This window comes from Musca autumnalis, unplaced genomic scaffold (genome assembly GCF_047663935.1).
Source record: "Musca autumnalis isolate F117 unplaced genomic scaffold, ASM4766393v1 scaffold_45, whole genome shotgun sequence".
In the NCBI taxonomy this organism is placed as follows: domain Eukaryota; kingdom Metazoa; phylum Arthropoda; class Insecta; order Diptera; family Muscidae; genus Musca; species Musca autumnalis.
In genome coordinates this window covers 184891-203357 of record NW_027412033.1, presented here as the reverse complement: position 1 = coordinate 203357, position 18467 = coordinate 184891, and the positions used below count along the sequence as shown (strand labels likewise).

At 33.7% G+C, this 18467-nt stretch overlaps 1 protein-coding gene across 1 annotated transcript; it reads left to right on the top strand.

Moving 5' to 3' along the window:
• Positions 1 to 425: 425 nt before the first annotated feature.
• Positions 426 to 1988, top strand: LOC141404575 (single-strand selective monofunctional uracil-DNA glycosylase-like). The gene is made up of 2 exons (XM_073988034.1): positions 426 to 1070; positions 1134 to 1988. Exons 1-2 carry the CDS (start codon positions 819 to 821, stop codon positions 1494 to 1496), a joined length of 615 nt encoding a protein of 204 aa, XP_073844135.1. The 5' UTR covers positions 426 to 818; the 3' UTR covers positions 1497 to 1988.
• The last annotated feature ends 16479 nt before the right edge of the window (positions 1989 to 18467 follow it).

Below are 18467 nucleotides of genomic sequence, written 5' to 3'. Positions count from 1 at the left end.
CCCGCCACACGGACTCGGCGATAGCAATTGCATTGGTCCATTTCAGTAAGCCAATATGAATCGGCCTGCACTTATTGATAGAGAGAAGTCTCTCTCTCTTCCCTTTCATGATGTTGGAGGAACCTATGTGTGTGTGTGTAATTTCATACAGCTTCTACTGGGGCATCATTGGTTGTCTTTGTAAATTTTGTTGTTACCAGGTTCGCAATCGTATAACCGTCTCTGAATTTTAATATAATACTGAAAACAATCATTACTTATTGTTTGTTCAATGCACGTCTTTACTTATTTATAATTGGATATTATTTGAATTGAATGTAAAAAAATTAAATCCGATTGCACTGTAATTATTATTCAGCAACATTCATTCCAGAATCGGCTACATTCGAAGTTTAACAATTTTAATTTTTTTTTTTTTTGTACAGTGAATACTTTCTAAAACTTGTAAACCTTGCACCAATAAACAAACAAATCCGGCCTTCCCGATTTTTTGGTCGAACCACAATAACCAATATAAGCGAGATAATACAAACTGGGGATGTGGTCCATAATTTGTTTCATTAAAATAATACACTGTTTAGACATCGACGATATTTGCCGTCCAGCCACATTTGCACTCAGAGCATTGCAGCCAGCAATTTCCCATTGGACAGCCAATGGCGCCGTAGTCACCGTACCGTAAATATGTGTGCGTCCCTGCTCTATGCATATGTTAGCTATGATATATGTACCTCTTCGGGTATGAATCGTAATAAATTGAAAAAATATTGTTCATACAAAAGTAACAACAACACAAAGTAACATCGCATAGTCTTATAATGGAAGGCAGCCAGGAAGGTCAACCGCGTTGGGAGCTATTTTATGTGTGCTCCAAAGCGTTGAACGAAACTTTGAGGCAACGAACACCACCATTTCCATGCAATCCCATCTATAGATACATATATACATATCATCCCCTGGAGTATGCTGGCGAAATTTACCGCAACTTTTTGGAAAAGTATTTAAATGGACCCAAGAAGATTGTATTTGTTGGAATGAATCCTTCACGCTATGGATCACTACAAACTGGAGTATGTTCAAAAGAAGAAAAAATATTGCAATACATTTTTATTCCTAATTTAAATAAATTTTAGATTCCCTTTGGCGATATTGTCACGGTAAGAGATCGAATGCAGTTACGTGGTGCTATTCACAACCCTCCAATGCTGTATCCGAATATACCAGTAACCGGTTTGGATTCACTAGAAGATGATGAAGAAATAAGTAGTACACGTTTTTGGAATTTGATTAAATCAATTTTCGAAGACGAAGAAGATTTCATAAATCGTTTCTTTATAAATTGTTTCGTGCACAACTTCTGCCCTTTGGTATTTGTTGGCAACAATGGATATAATGTGTCATTTGAATCTTTGGCTGAAAAAATACCCAAGGAAACAATGACAATAATGGAAGAGGCCCCATTACAAGAACATGTAGAATCTTCTTACAGCAGCTAAAAACAGACAACTATCGCTTTCCACATAAAATAAATATTTCCAATAAGAATGTAACAAAATGTATGATCGCTTAACATCCGAACAACGGATATGCAAATAAAGAAGAAGTAGAATTGTTACAACCAGAAATCATAATTCCTGTGGGTTCGTACGTTTACAAAATGATTCGAAAGTTAACTTACTATAAATATCGAAACTGTGTATTAACGAAGATTCCACACCCAAGTTCTAGAAATTTTGTCCTGGAAATACAGTGGATAAGTAAATGCAAGCAGATTCTAATGGAGGACAAAGTATTTGCCGATATTATCCAGAGCTAAGAAAATGAAAATCGAGTGGACTTTGACATTTCTTGAAATCATGTTCAAAATGGTTTAAGTATCAAGTGTGCCACGTGTAAAAATCTTCACCCATACCAAGTAGTCTCCTTCTGATTTTTTCATGTATTTTTATAGTGTTGTTTAATTAAATTATCATAAAATCGAATAAAAAGTAAATTGTTTTTTTTTTTGTTTTTACATATCTGGTAACCCTGTCATGGGAATGATGTAAAAAAGAGTGTCGGTCAATAATTCCTATTTAAATTAAAATTAAACTTATGTATTAGCTAAAAATTGCTCGTGTCATAAATCCTATAAAAAACAAAGTGTCAGAGCGTAAAAGTTTAAAGATTTAAACGCAATTAGCTGTATAATTCAACAAAAGAAACTCTCACGTGTACAGCTGCACTAAAGACTGTCAAAAGTGTTGTTAAACAAAAACAAAGCAAAGACCAAAAAGAAAACAAGCAAAAAAAAAAATAATAATAAACATGCCCGCTAAAGGTTCAGCAAAGCCCACCTCATCTGAATCTAAATCAACAAAAAGTGATTCAATGGACTTTTCTGCATTATTAAAACAAGGAATTAAAGAAATTAATTCGAATTTTGATCAAAAGCTGGCCGAACACCGATCATCCACGGAAGCCCACATAAGTCTTGCTATTAAAAATTTGGAGGTTAAGTTTGATGGCTTAGTATCCAAACTGCAACGTGATCTTCTTGTTGAGATAAAAAATATTAAATCCGACGTATCTCATTGTTACGAATTCGTTAAACAAGTTGATAAAGGAACTACCAGTAAACTAATGGAGCTTGAAAGGTCTCAAAATGCTCTTTATAAACGCTTAAACCGTGCAGATATAATTGTAACTGGACTTCCAAAGAAAACACCGAATCTTACAAAATGTATCTTGAATATTGCCAAATTTTATGATATTACCCTAACGGAAGATGGAATAAATCAATGTATAAGCATAAAAAGTGACACTGAAGTGCTGGTTAAATTCCAATCGATTAACGTCAGAGATTCTCTAATGAGAAATTATTTCAAGAAGCGTGATCTAAAACTAAAAGATGTCTTGGTTTTTGATAATATGAATGGTGAAGCAGGAAATCCGTCAAATATAGATGATATCGATGTCAGAGTCTTTCTTAGCGACCATCTCACTCCAATGGCCAATAAATTATGCTTTTTATGTCGCAAGTTAAAGCGTGAAAAACGCATAACCAACTTTAAGTTTCGCAATGGAGATGTACCTCGCGTAATTCTAACCTGTAATGAAGGCCCTCAACAGACGTTGGATTTATTCAGCCTAGTTGACAAATATGAAGACTTACGCATTTAATTGTTTTAATATGTTAATACTTTTGAATTTATGAAAATATTCCATACAACTTAAAATTTTGCTTATTCATAGAGTTAATAATGTAATTATGATAAAAAGGGAATGTTTTATTTTTTTCTGTTTAAATCATTATTCTTCGTCCCTCTTTATATTTCATTTTTGTTTTTATTGCATTTTCTTAATTATGCATGCCTATTGACGGAGAGAATTCTTAACATATTTTTTATATCTCTCCTTAATAAGAAACAACAACAAATTAATGTTAGAATTGTTGTTGCCAAAAAGTTGTTAAAGTATTTCTTTTTCATTTTATGTGCCTCTCTCTCTCGCCAAAAAATAAATAGATTGTATAACAAATTTGCATTTGATCAACGCTCTCCGAATCTTGTTGTTATTTTTCTAAAACTGTTATACATTTGTGACTGTTCTCTTTACCTGTCATCTCTATAACAGTCAATAATATGAGATCAATAATGATTTTTGCAGCTAAACTCTTAATACTTAATAAGGTTGCCGAATGTTTGAGAATATTATACTATGTCTATTAATTTATACAAACAAGATAAATTCATAATTATTTTACACTGTAGGCGCAGTTTTTTTATAAAATTTGTTTTTACATACATCTTATTAATATATATGATTTTTCGTTATTTTTATTGTTTTGATTATTCTCTGCCTGCAGAACACTTTATTTCAACTTGTTGTAGAGCAAATTGGAATTAAACACAATATCTAAATTTAATATTCAGTTCATAAGTTTGTTTATTTTGAATAGGATTATTGAATGAAATTTGGTAGACAAAAGTTGTAAAAATGTTAGTTACAAAAGCGTTCACTATTTTAGATATAAGTTCATTTTTGTATAAACAGCTTCAATTTATAAAATTTTTCATCAAATATGTCTACTTCTAATATAAATATAGGCCCAGTAGTTAGCAGTGGTTTAGAAGCTAAGTCGATTGTAAGTAATTTAAGAGGTGGACTCAAAGTAGCGCATTGCAATGTGCAGAGTATAAGACCTACATTATACTCAACAAAATTTGATGAGTTTAGAAAGTTTGTTACTGAGTCTAGTTTTGATATTGTTGCTGTCACGGAGACATGGTTGAAACCTGTCGTTCCTAGTGCAACTGTGAATATACCCGGTTACACATTTATCAGAAATGACCGTACTGTTGGCCGTGCAGGTGGCGTAGGCCTATATATATCAAAATCTATCAAATATAAAGTTATCTTAAAAAATACCATCGTAGGAGATTGTGAGAATATATTAATAGAAATAGCGTATGGTCAATCCTCTTTGTTAGTTGGAGTTGTGTATCTTCCTAATGGTAATATGGATGCGTTTGAGACAGCTATAGGGGATTTTATAGTGAGATACGTGGATACAATTCTGGTTGGGGACTTTAATAATAACCTTTTTAATTCTGCTAAAGCGGCATGTGTTCGCTCACTCTGCACCAGATTGAATTTTTCTGTAAGACACAATTATGTGCCCACTCATACCGACCTTCGGTACAATACTACTTCTCTTATCGATTACTTTTTGTTATCGGGATGTGCCCGCGAAAGTTCCATGGGACAGTTTCAATGCCCATTTTTAAATTCGAATCATAGTTTTATCTATGGTGTTTTCGCATTCTCACCTCAACCTAGAGAAATGTTAAATAAATATATTCGATTCAGAAACTATTCTGCGATGGACTTGAATGTATTATCAACATCAATAATGGAACACGACTTCAGCCCTTTTTATGCCTCCATTGATGTGGATTTTAAGGCGTCATTTTTGGAAAACCTTATGCGGGAACTATTAAACTCAGTACCTATTTCTGAAGTAAAGGTAAAGAAAAACTCTTCCAGCTGGTTACGGAGCAGGGAGATTGTCTTCGCAAATTCGTTAAGGGATATTGCATACAAGGCATATATCACGGACCCTACTGCTGCAAAGTGGAGGGTTTTCTGCAAATATAGAAATAAGGCCAAGAAAACGTTACTGAGAATAAAAAGACTTCACTCCACAATTACTTTTGAAAACTTATCCCCAAAGGAAATTTGGAAGAGATTACGGAACGAAATGGACTCTGACATATCTGAAGGAATGACTAACATTGATGCTGAGGAAATAAATAATTTTTTTGTGGATGGCTTAGCTGATGATATTAGTACGGACAATGATAGTATATGGCCTAGTGACTTTGACGGCAATTTAATGTTTTCCTGTATAGATATAAACGACCTTAATTGTGCATTTGCAAAAATCAAGTCAAATGCTAGTGGTGTAGATGGACTTCCATTAAAATTTTTTAAAATAATTTTCCCTCTTTTAAGTGGACATATTTTGAATTTATTTAATTTTATTATTACCACTTCCAAGTTTCCAATGAACTGGAAGGTGGCAAGGGTGATACCCATACCGAAGTCCGAGAACTCTTTTGAATGTGAAAATTTGAGGCCAATAAGTATGCTACCAATAATTGGGAAAGTTTTTGAGCATGTCATTAAGTCGCAAATTTCGGCATATTTACATCAATCCAATCTGCTGAATGATCATCAGACAGGATTTCGCAATGGCTGTAGTGTGCCTGCTTCACTTCTGGGAATAACAGAAGCAATTAGAGAGTATGTAGACAAGGGGGAGATTTGTATTTTAGTGTCATTGGATTTATCCAAAGCCTTTGATCGTGTGAGTCATAGATTATTGGTACACAAATTAAGAACTATGTATAATTTCTCCAATTCTGCATGTTCATTGTTGAGATCTTACTTGGAAGGGAGAAGGCAATTTGTTACTTTTAAAGAAAGGGACTCCAGTACACGGTTTATTAAATCTGGCGTGGCTCAGGGGTCCGTTTTGGGACCTCTGCTGTTTACCATGTACTTGAATGACATTTTTGACAGATTTGAAACGGAAATATGTTCTATGTACGCCTTTGCAGACGATATTCAAATTATTTTTCACCATAAATCGGTCGATCATTTACAACAATCAGTGAATGAAATTATGTCCCAAATTCAATATTGGGTTTCAAGCAACAATTTTCTACTAAATGTATCGAAATCTAAGGTAGTAAGATTCGATTCTAGACATACTGAAACCATTGCGGTAGAGATGTACGGTAGCGAGGTATCTTTAGTCGACAGAATCAAGATCCTAGGAGTTATTCTAGATTCCAAACTGAGTTTTGATTACCATGTAAATAACATATATTCTAAGGTGTGTTTCACGCTAAAGAGACTTTACTCTCTTAACTCGTTCTTGCCCTGCCATGTTAGGTATATTATTGCTCATGCATTACTTATGTCACAAGTGAGCTTCAGCATGGAGGTATATTTATGTACCTCAGCGGCGAATCACGATAAGATAAGAGTGCTTGTTAACAAAATTGTAAGATATGTTTATATGGTGAAACGTTTTAATATATTAGAGAGCCAAGAAGGAAATATTATTTATCAGTACAACCATATCACACCCTATGTTAAAATGTTTTTAACATGTTCATTTACCAACTATTTAAAAGTAAGGAATTTACTATTATATTACAAAGTTTGGAAAACTCAAAAGCCTTTACATTTAGCGCAGAGATTTAGCTTTTTACATTCGCAAAGAAATCGGTTACTCTATATTCCTCTTAGCCATTCTTCTATTTATGATAACTCCTATGTTATAAGTATTGCCCATTTGTGGAATGATTTACCTCCAGAATTAAAGTTATTTAGTTATAGTTGTAATCAATACCGGAATAAGTTGATAACATTCTTTCAAAATTAGTTCATTCATTGCTAACTGAAGGGTTCTTTATATTTGCTGTTCAGGTAGTATGTTGTAAGTTGATGCTGTTTATACAAATGTAGAAATAATTTAGATTAAGGGTTATTTGAATTGATATATGTAAATCTATTGTAATATGCTTATGGCCTATAAGGTTTTTTGTATTACAGAATACGATGAATAAATAAAAAAAAATAAATAAAAAATTGTAACATTGGAAAATATTGAAATGTATTTGTCTCTATTGAATTGGAATTGCTGTGAACCAAAATAAATATGTATGCCCTCAGAATTTAGGTTTTTATAAGATGGAAATCCATTTCAGAGGGACGTTAAAAAATATCTATATACATAAAAGAGCTCAGAATCTTGAAATTTTGGGTGAGGGTTGCTGTTGGGGTGTAGGCGTGAGATAGGGCTGGGTTTTTGGAAATTCGGCCTAGAAGAGTACGAAAAGTTCTAAAAGGTACTAAATATGGTACCCTTTGTATTAAAAAAACGGGAAGAGCTAGAATTCTGAAATTTGGAATGAAGGTAACTGATTGATAGTTAGAGGTACCAAAGGGTTTTTGGAAATTCGACCTATAAGTGTACGAAAAGTTCTAAAATTTGCAACATTTAGTACAAATTGTATATTTTGAACGGATATAGCTAGAATCATGGAATTTGGTATGGAAATCAAGGTTGAGAAGTGGTGTTTCAAAAAGGAGATGGTTTGGAAAATTCATACTTATATGTACGAAAAGTACTAAATGGTACTAAGTTTGGTACAATTTGGATTTGGGTGAACGGATAGAGCTGGAAACCTGAAATTTGGAATTAAGATTACTGTTGAAGTGTAGGATTGAGATATGAGGGTAGTTTTGTAAGTTCGTACTTATGTGTAAGAAAAGTATTAAGTGGTACTAAATTGGGTACAATAGGGATTTGGGTGAACGTGTAGAGCTGGAATCGTGAAATTTGGAATTGAGATTACTGTTGGAGTGTACGATTGGGGAAGTTAAGAAATTCGTACTTATGTGTATGAAAAGTACTAAATGGTACTAAATTTGGTACAATGGGATTTTGGTGAACGGATAGAGCTGGAATCTCGAAACTTGGAATTGAGATTACTGGTGGAGTTTAGGATTGTGGAAGTTTTGAAAATTCGTACTTATGGGTTCGAAAAGTACTAAATGGTACTGAATATAGTACAGTTTGGATTTGGGGGAACGGATAGAGCTCGATTCCTCAAAATTAGACTGAGGGTCACTGATGAAGAGGAAGAGAGATGTACTAAAGGTTTTTTTGGAAACTGCGAGTGTACGAAAAGAACTAAATGGTACTAAATTTGGTACAATGGGGATTTGGGTGAACGGATAGAGCTGGAATCCTGAAATTTGGAATTGAGATTACTGGTGGAGTTTAGGATTGTGGAAGTTTTGGAAATTCGTACATATGGGTGCGAAAAGTACTAAATGGTACTAAATTTAGTACAGTTTGGATTTGGGTGAATGGATAGAGCAAGAGATATGTACTAAAGGGTTTTTGGAAATTATGAGTGTACGAAAAGTACTAAATGGTACTCAATTTGGTACAATGGGGATTTGGGTGAACGGATAAAGCTGGAATCCTGAAATGTGGAAATGAGATTTCTGTTGGAGTGTAGGATTTAAATAGTTTTGGAAAATCGTACTTATGGGAACGAAAAGTTAAAAAATGGTACTAAATTTGGTACAATGGGGATTTGGGTGAACGAATAGAGCTGGAATCCTGAAATTTGGAATTAAGATTACTTTTGAAGTGTATGATTGTGGTAGTGTTAGAAATTCGTACTTATAGGGTCGGAAAAGACTAATTGGTACTAAATTTGGTACAACTTCGATTTGGGCGAACGAATAGAGCTTGAAACCTGAAGCTTTGAATTAAGATTACTGTAAGAATGTAGGGTGTACTAAGTGTACGAAAAGTACTCAAATTTATAAAATTTAGTACCAATTGTATATTTTGAACGGATATAGGTAGAATCATAGAATTTGCTACGGAAATCAAGGTTGGAAAGTGGTGCTTCTAAAAGCATCCTTATGTGTGCGAAAGGTACTAAATGGTACTAAATTTGGTACAATGGGGATTTGGGTGAACGGATACAGCTGAATCTCGAAATTTGGAATTGGGATTATTGGTGGAGTGTAGGATTGAGGTAGTTTTGAAAACTCGTTCTTATGTACTAAATGGTACTAAATTTGGTACAATATTGATTTGGGTGAACGGATAGAGCTGGAATCTCTAAATTTGGAATTGAGATTACTGGTGGAGTTTAGAAGGATTGTGGAAGTTTTGGAAATACTTATGGGTACGAAAAGTACTAAATGGTACTAAATTTAGTAGAGTTTGGATTTGGGTGAATGGATAGAGTAAGAGAGATGTACTAAAGGCTTTTTGGAATTATGAGTGTACGAAAAGTACTAAATGGTACTCGATTTGGTACAATGGGGATTTGGGTGAACGGATAAAGTTGGAATCCTGGGTACGGAAGTTCTAAATTGTTCTAAATTTGGTACAATTTGGATTTGTTTTAACGGATAGAGCTGGAATCCTGAAATTTGGAATTAAGATTACTGTTAAAGTGAAGGATTGAGGTAGTTTTGGAAAATCTTACTTGTTGATACGAAGAGTACGAAATAATAATGTGTTTGGTACAATTAGGAATTGGACAAAAGGATACAGCTGGAATCTTGAGATTTAGAATTACGATTACTGTAATTATTTTGTATTAATGTCAGCGTATGGTTGAAATATGTCGTCGAAATACGTACCATAAGTAAACGAAAAGTACTTAATGGTACTCAGTTTGTTTTTTGGGTGTAGGGACAGTGCTGGAATCTGTATTTTTCGGAGTTAGGGTGAGTATTGGTGTGCAACGTTGATCTCGATGTTAATGTGTAAGGGTGAGGTACGGCTGATATTTTGGAGAATCGTACAGTACTAAAATAATAATAAATATTGATTAAAATTGGTATTAGTGCAACAACATTTTCAGTGTTTGCAATTCCCATATTATATATTGTTTATATTTTGTATATCCTTTCCGCATACGAAGTTGAGGGCACTTTGCTAGTTCTCTAATAAAAATCCAAGTTTATTGGGCTGTGAAGCCTAGGAAAATATTCATTAAGGGATTATCCCTAGCTGTGCTGACCAAACTCAAACTCAATTTTCATAATTTTTTCTGAGAAAATTACCAATATTTTTAGGTAAATCCCCTGTAGGAAATGTCAATAGTGAATCTATACTGACTTACTACTGACATTGTCTACAGTACTACTGACAAACTGTAGACAACTAATGTAATTTCCTATAGACATTTTGTATGAACGTGCCATTCGAAAGTCAGTACTGACAATGGAACTAGTATGTCAATAGTAAGTCAGTAGTTCCTGAGGAACCATGTGTTGACATTGGAGGTAGTGAGTCAGTATAGACATTGGAGGTAGTAAGTCAGTATAGACAATGGAGGTAGTGAGTCAGTATAGACATTGGAGGTGGTGAGTCAATAGTACCAGATTTTCAATATTAATTTTTTTAGCTTGTTTGGAACTTTTCATAGATAAAACAGCTATATAGTACGTTTAATAAGAAAGAATATGAAGCTACACATTTGTTTCAATACTATATTTCATTAAAGAATAAAACAAATAATATTGAAAATGCTAAAATGTTCAAATTGCGTATTACAGTATTTTTATCTTTTTAAATGGCTAAGCCAAAGAATCCACATAAGTAAACATTAGTAAATAAAGACAATGTTTTCAAGGCTGCTTAAACATTTTATTTTAACATATAACTAATAAAAAACGTTTTCGTTTTATTTTCTTGGCCAAGTCGCACCAATGACTTGTCTGCTTAAAATAGTTCTTATTCTGTTGCACTTAACGTTTCGCTGAATGTTGATATAATATCTAGGAATTGAAAAGAATAAACGTATAAATAAACATAAATAAAAAATATGTTATTAAATTTGCTTGCCTATTACAACTGTATAACATTGGAAAAATCTCACAATCGATTTTTGCCAAATAATTCTTCAACATTGTATTATATTTATTTGCATTCAGCATTTTCAGCGAGACGGGACAATATATACATCAGGCTCCACAATCTTCTCTAAAGGTTCCACATAATGTCCAATTGTCGAAATTTCACCACAAATGTTGTTAGTCGCCTCAGAATTCGTACTTTGCTATAGAATTGTTTATTTTTCACATGTCTCTTATATTTTCTTTTGCTCATACTTGTTATTGGAATTATATGCTTTAAGTTTTCACGATATTTTATTGATTTCTACAAAAACACTGTTTTTCACCAACCGCAAAAATTATTTTACGCCAAACAATTAAGAAAATTAAAAAAAGATGCTTCGTTGGGCTATCATCTGTCAATATACACAATGCTTCTTCTTATTAAGGTAAAGGTATCAATAGTTGACAACCTGGTGACAAAGTGTTGACTTTGTCACCATATTAGTAGACAAAGTGGCGACATGTCAACACATGACCCCACACTTCCTACAGGGTCTTTTATTCCTATGAAAGAGCACATCTTAAACTACCTTTGGAATTTTGTTGTTGAAAAATATTGCACAGTTTTGTGGTAAATGGCTACCTGGTGCAATAATCCAATACTTTAAGAGCTCAGTTATATTTAACTAAACTCATAGAATATATCAGTAGTTTATTTTAGTCAGATATCTGTGATAGTCTGGAAGTTATGGCCAATTTTTATAATTGCAAAATGTTACTGAATTGTTCCATGGAATCTTTTTTTCATGTTTTTGGCAGTTTGTGTCACATGGAACACGTTTTGTCACATTTCAACCAAAACACTTTTTATCAATCGTGTTTGGAGTTTAAAAATCAGGACTTTAAATGAAACGTTTATTTTTCTCATATAAATACAATAAGGTTTCCTTAACATTTATTTAAGGGATTGCCTACACTTATCACTATTTTTTTGCGGTAAAAAATTCGATCGGACAAAACGGAATGAAATTTTGCATTTCTAAGGTAACATAAAACGCGTTTTTCTTAAATTACCATTTTTGTAGTCGGTGTCCACACTAGCTTCAAGTCGAATGGACGTTTTTACGTGTATTTTTGTGGACTTACATCAAAATTTTGTCTTTAAACTAGGAATTTTTTGTTTAAACGATTGATAAATTTTCGTTTTCATATAACAATACAATATTCAAAAATATTTGGATTTAGAAACTATTATTCTTCAGTTTTTAAACCAATTCCTTTTTAGAACAATTTGTTCTAACGCCACATTATTCGTAACTCGGCAAAAATTTAAAATTTTTTGTTCCAAACGCCATCATTTTTGATGCGGAACAATTCGTTTTTGTCTCTTTTTGTTCCATACGCCAATTGATATGGATATGGAACTAAAAAGTTCAAAGTTGTTTTGTTCCATACGCAAGGATGTGGAACAAAACGACAAGATTTTTTGGGTCACAATGCGGATATGGAACATACTGGCATCTAAATATCTCAGAAACTATAAGAGATAGAGAAAAACCGACCAAATAATCTGAAATAGCATGGTTCAAAACTTTGTAAAGTACCTTTATCTCAAAATGTCAAAAATGGCATATGGAACACTTAAGCATGACACCGACGATATGTTGTTTCACGGTTTCAGAACCTAATAATCGTTTCTTTAAGCCAGACAGAATTTTCAAAAAGTCAAAATTCCGATTTTAACAAAAAAACTGGACCATTTTTAGCCCAAAAATCGGCCAAAAAAATTAAAAAACAAGAAAAAAAGTATCAATCGGCTTTGCCCTCAGTCTGTATGGATTGAAATATTTTTTTCCCAAAAAAAAAACTTATGTATTTAGGGGGGGTTTCAAAATGTTAGTTGTATGAACCGACAAAAGTATAGATAGGACCAAAGCCCAAAAGTTTGCGGGGATATCGATAGATAGATAGATACCTTTGGTAAAAATGTCTAAAGGATCCTCGAACAGACCCTTAACCACACAAAAATGTTGAACATTTGGGTGGGTGGTACCACAAGGATTGGACAGATAGGCCCCAAATTTGAACATAAACTAAGTTTCGACAATATTTAGAGATCCAAAGTTTGGACCAAATCGGTTGCTACGTCCCAACTTGACCAAAAATTATGAAATTAAAAAAATGTTGTGTAGCGTTACATAAAGCTATTTTAAAGGGTTTTTAGTAAATTTTATACGAAATATTGATACAAAGTATATAGTTTCAATAGAGAGAGTTTACAATATTTTAGATATAACTTTGAAATTTGGAACAGAGTATAATAAATTACGAGTAGTCTTTATATTTCAAAGATTTTCAGTATTTCTTCCTCTACATATCCATATATCCCACATTAACTTCAGTCCCATTAAAAAAAGTTTTGTCTTACTTTGCCTTATTAAGTTATCAATTTAACACATTTTTACCACGAGGACTGATTCTGATAAGAAGATCGATCTATCTAAACACCTATTAATGTTATTTGTATACCATTAATTAATTGGAATAAATAACTCCAAAAAAAGAATAAATCGAATCCGCGAGTACAGATTGGACTTGTACCGAACTATTGTTAGAAAATAATATTCTTTTATGTTATAAAAACACCAAAACTTTACTATTTTACCAGAAGTGATAGAGTCCGTACAATCCAACTAAAAAATTCAGAAAATTACATTTATGGTCTGTTCCAGTACCGCACGAATCGACCCATTTTTAGTAGTAAAAATGTGTAGATTTTTGCAGGTTCTGGACCAGGCATTTAGAAAAAAGAGAAAACATTTTTATCAGGAGTCGAGCGAAATCAACTACGACTCATAGACTCCGAATTCTACTCGCAGTACTGTTTGATACTACGAAATCAACAGTCTGTCTCGGCAAAATTTTAGCTAAGTCCTGACAAAATAGGTTAAGTCGAAAACTCCATCAGTAGTGCGATTGTCTAACACATTTTTTGAGTTACCGACAAAAATCGGTAAAATTTCAACGCAAAATTATATATGAAAATTTCAATAAAAATTGAAAACAGTCTTACTATAGGTATAACTTTACGACTGCTTTTTATTCGTCGCTAACTTACCGAAAAAATCGGTAATTACCGAAATTATAAGTATTTTAATTTTAGACTCAAATTTAGATGTTTATGAACTCGATGACATTTAAAACTTTCCAAGGACTATGACTTCTGTCGGCACAGTGGAGGCAAACGTATGAAAATTCATAACTTTTGTTTTCTCGAAAACAAGTAAAAAAGTATCAGTCGGGTTTGCCGACAGCTTGTGTGAGTTGATACTTATATCAATAGACAGATAGAATACGGGCTTCATAACCAAAATTGTTGTCCTATAAATTGTGTAGTCAGAGAGTTTCAGAATTTCGTGGCTTTTTTGGAAGTATATATAAACTTTCCGACAAAAATATCGAAACATTTGGGTATAAAACTTCAAGATTGTGGGCGTTGCGATTAAATGCTTATGCTGAGCTCATAAGTTTGACTTCGATAAGAGCGCAAAAGTTTTGCACTTTTGAGAAGAAGATACATGAAAGAATGGTCCATTTTTAAAGTGGACCTTATTTTGGAAGTCATTCCTTTTGATAGTTAGATTGTCAAGCCGTTATTTTAGTTGGTCATGGTAAGATTCAGAGCTTTTGAACCGTTATGTCAGGAAGCATGGACTTACCACGAAAAATAGAACATCGCTATAACCAAGACCGCAAGCAGTAGCATTGGTCAAAATGTCCAATGGATTCTCGAACAGCCTATAAATTGCACTTACATATGTTGAAATTTTGTGAGGGAGGTATCCGAAGATGTTGTCGCATATAAACTCTCTTGGTACTTGATATACATATGTATGTCTGGAAGTAATTTTAGGATGTTCAAAGTTTCGGTGAAATTTTGTGTGAAGGAGTGAACCGATATAATCCATATTCGAGCCTAATTTATGTCTCGAAGAAATCGATTTGGACCTTCGAGAGTTATTCTGCGCACCATTTTAGGGAAATATTTTGTAGTCTTGTGGGAAAAAGGAATGGACCAATATGACTTAAAGTCCGATTGATCCGTTCTCATGTGCTCGAGCCCGACAGAAGAACGAACTGGACTAAATCGACGCCAAATTAGTTGAAGCGGCTTTTGTCGAAAGATATGAGAAGTCAAAGGTCATTATTTCGATGAGATACATTTTTATCGTTAGCCTATATGCCGAAATTACCGCAGATTTTAATACCATTTAACCAATATTTGAGCATTAATTTCGTTTACGGTTGTTTTCAGCTACAACTTTGTTAATGGTATGAAAAAAATTCTGGTGGGTATGCTACTTATAGCAGATATTAGCACTTTATGACGCACAACAATAAATTTTTCTCCATTAAATAAATAATAAAAAAAATTAAGGTAGTAAAACAATTTTCTAACTGGTTTTAGAGATATACTCCACGGAAAACACTTGATATATAGTACACTTTGTCCAGTAAACATGTCATTTCATGCACTTCCAATCCGCACAATAATAAACTCGTCATTTTTTGAATACAGAATGAGTTGAAAGCCTCAAGACCTTTACGAGTATATTCATTATAGAATTCCTCAACCCTTTATTTTATGATAATGAAATTACATGAGATAAAGAAGTAATTCAGATTTTACTGGAAGTTTTTCTCAAAAAGAGTATACAAACAAAAAAAATTTAAATATTTCTTAGACAACTTGTTCATACAGTACATTTTTAGTACATAACCTTCAGAACCCAGTGCCCCCCCGCCCCCCTGCGTACGTCCCTGCCATAGGGGTTTTTTTTTCAACTTTCGAGCTGTTTTCTCAATAAGTATGGACTTGCCTCTGAAAAAACTTTTACTGTCGTAATTTAGGCATCTCATGCGAGTTGCTTCAACACAAACTAAATTGATTCGAGAACAGGTCTTAAAGTGAATTTATCCCAAATTTTGTGTGGAAGGTACCCGAAAGGGTGGACAAATATAGTCCATATTGGAACCTGAGCTGTATGTGATAGATATATTAGAATGTGTAAAGTATGGACAAAATCGGTAACTCCCATCAAGAGTTATGGTGCCCACAATTTTTCCGAACATTTTTGAACTTTTGTGGGAGAGGTACCTGAAGGAGTGGACCGATATAGCTTATCTTCGAATTTAAACTATGTCTGGACAAAATATTACGAAGGCCAAATTTTGGACCGAATCGGCAAATCCGTTCGAGAGTTATCTTGCGCTCCATTCACTACACACGGTGTTATAGGGGCTTTTTGCATCTTTCAGGCTATTTTGTAGGAAGTATAGACTTGTCCCTGATGAAACTTTTACCGTCGTATGGGGGGCAATGAATACAAGATGCTGCAACAAAAATTAAAGCGATGTGAGAGCAGGTCCTAATCTGAACTTATCCGTTTTTTGTGTGGGAGGTACCCGAAGGAGTGGACCGATTGAGTCCATTTTGGAACCTCATCTAAAAAATCCACGTCTATTGAGCTATTAATCTTTAAAAAAAAATTCTTTAAAAAAACCCACGTTTATTGGGCTGTGAATCTTTGAGAAATATTATATTGAAGCATTGAAAAATATTAAAAAAAAAACAAGTAAGAAAAGTCTATAGTCGGACGGAGCCGACCATGGGATACCCTATACCACTATCCCTGGACAATCGCACTCCACAGAACTTCTTTTCAATGATTGTGAAAATTTAATTATCAAATATCAGAGATGTAATGTATAATACTTATGACCAAAACCAAAAAGTTATCTAGCATGACAAAGACATTTTTGTAGCAGGAACGGAAAATTTAGTTCACACAAACTAAAATGTAATGAAACCCACTTATGTAGTACTACTACTTCCGTTGTTTAACCGCGCTATTGAAATTTTTACCAATTTCACAATAAAGTTTCAGTCCATTTAACCCGCTAAGTATTATCTGATCTTCACGTTGGTTTGTACGCTTCTTCTTCATCATAAACTCAAACTTTGTTTAAAATTTTGCGGGTTATTATTTTGACCTACAGAGCCGCTACAAAATTGGTTAAAATTTTGTTTTTGGTCCATTTCATCCCCTGAACATTTCACGATCATCAGCAAAAACTAATCATTTTTAATCTGGGCCGAACCCAATCTCCTTAAAAAAATTGTTACAATCGGTCCATAATTGCGGCCTTAAGCTTGTTTACAATTTTTAATGGACGGACACACATCGCTAAATCGCTTTATCTCGTCGAGATATGAATTTTGGCATACCATATAAGGGGTCTAGGGCGAATATTTCGTGGTGTTACATAAACTTTTGGAGAGACAAGAACCCATTATATATTAGGCAGTAGGTCCGTTATCTAGCAAACACTTTATTGCAATTTACATCAGAGGAAAGGTCAGTAGTTTTTTTTCCATATGTAGGCTACTTTGCGAAATATATATGTCCTCAAGGAATTAAAATATCGACCGAAATTATGAAATTTTTATATTTTTCATACAAAAGTAATGGTCCATTTCACCCGCCAAAGAATATCAGATCATCATTCAAAATTGTAGGCATCTTTTTCGACCTATACTCTTACTCAGTGCAAAATTTCGTGACTATTGATGTATAGTTGCGACTTCTAGCGTGTTTATTATTACACCACAAACAAATAACGGGATATATTAGGCTGTAACTCTGTTACTGATCATGCACACCAACATAATTGGCATCAATTGAAAGGTCAAGCGTTCTACTTTCAAGTATATCTCACTTGTCCCGAATGTCACTTCCAGGAATTAAGATATAAGCTGTATATTAAAAATTTTCACAATTTTCACACAAAAGTTTTGGTCCATTTAACCCTCTAAATATTATCCGATCGCCATCTCAAATTGCTAGCTTCTCCTTTGTGATATACTCTTACCTTATTTTAAATTACGCGTTGATCGGACTATTATTGAGACCTACAGAGCCGCTAGAAAATTGGATAAATATTATGTTTTTGGTCCATTTCACCCGCTAAATATTTCACGATCAGTACCAATAAGAATAGGGATCTATTCTGATCTGAACCCGACCTCCATACAAAATTTCGTGACGATCGGTCCATAATTGCGGCCTGGAGCGTGTTTACAATTTATAATGGACAGACGGACGGACGGACGGACGGAGGGACGGACGGACACACATCTCAAAATCGCTTTATCTCGTCGAGATATGAAGAATGGTATACCACATTGGGGGTCTCCGACGAATATTTCGCGGTGTTACATGAATTTTTACCAAAACAAACTTATAATACCCTTTTCCACATTGTGGTATAGGGTATAATGATTGGCTTGAACCGTTGAGAAATATTTAAAAAAAAAATTTATTGGCTTTATTTAAGAAAGTATTATTTAAAATATCCATCTATTGCGGCTGATAAGCCTTGAAAAGTATTGTTTACAAATGTCTACTAAAAAGCAGAGCAAAAACTAGCGTCATGCCTATAGTTATGCGCTATATTTGTGACAACTCAGG

What these genes read in the sequence shown, in the direction of transcription:
- LOC141404575 (XM_073988034.1), top strand. Translation starts at nt 819, where the DNA reads ATGGAAGGCAGCCAGGAAGGTCAACCGCGTTGGGAGCTATTTTATGTG. An exon ending in ATGGATCACTACAAACTGGA is followed by an intron (nt 1,071 to 1,133) that starts GTATGTTCAAAA and finishes AATAAATTTTAG; the next exon opens with ATTCCCTTTGGCGATATTGT.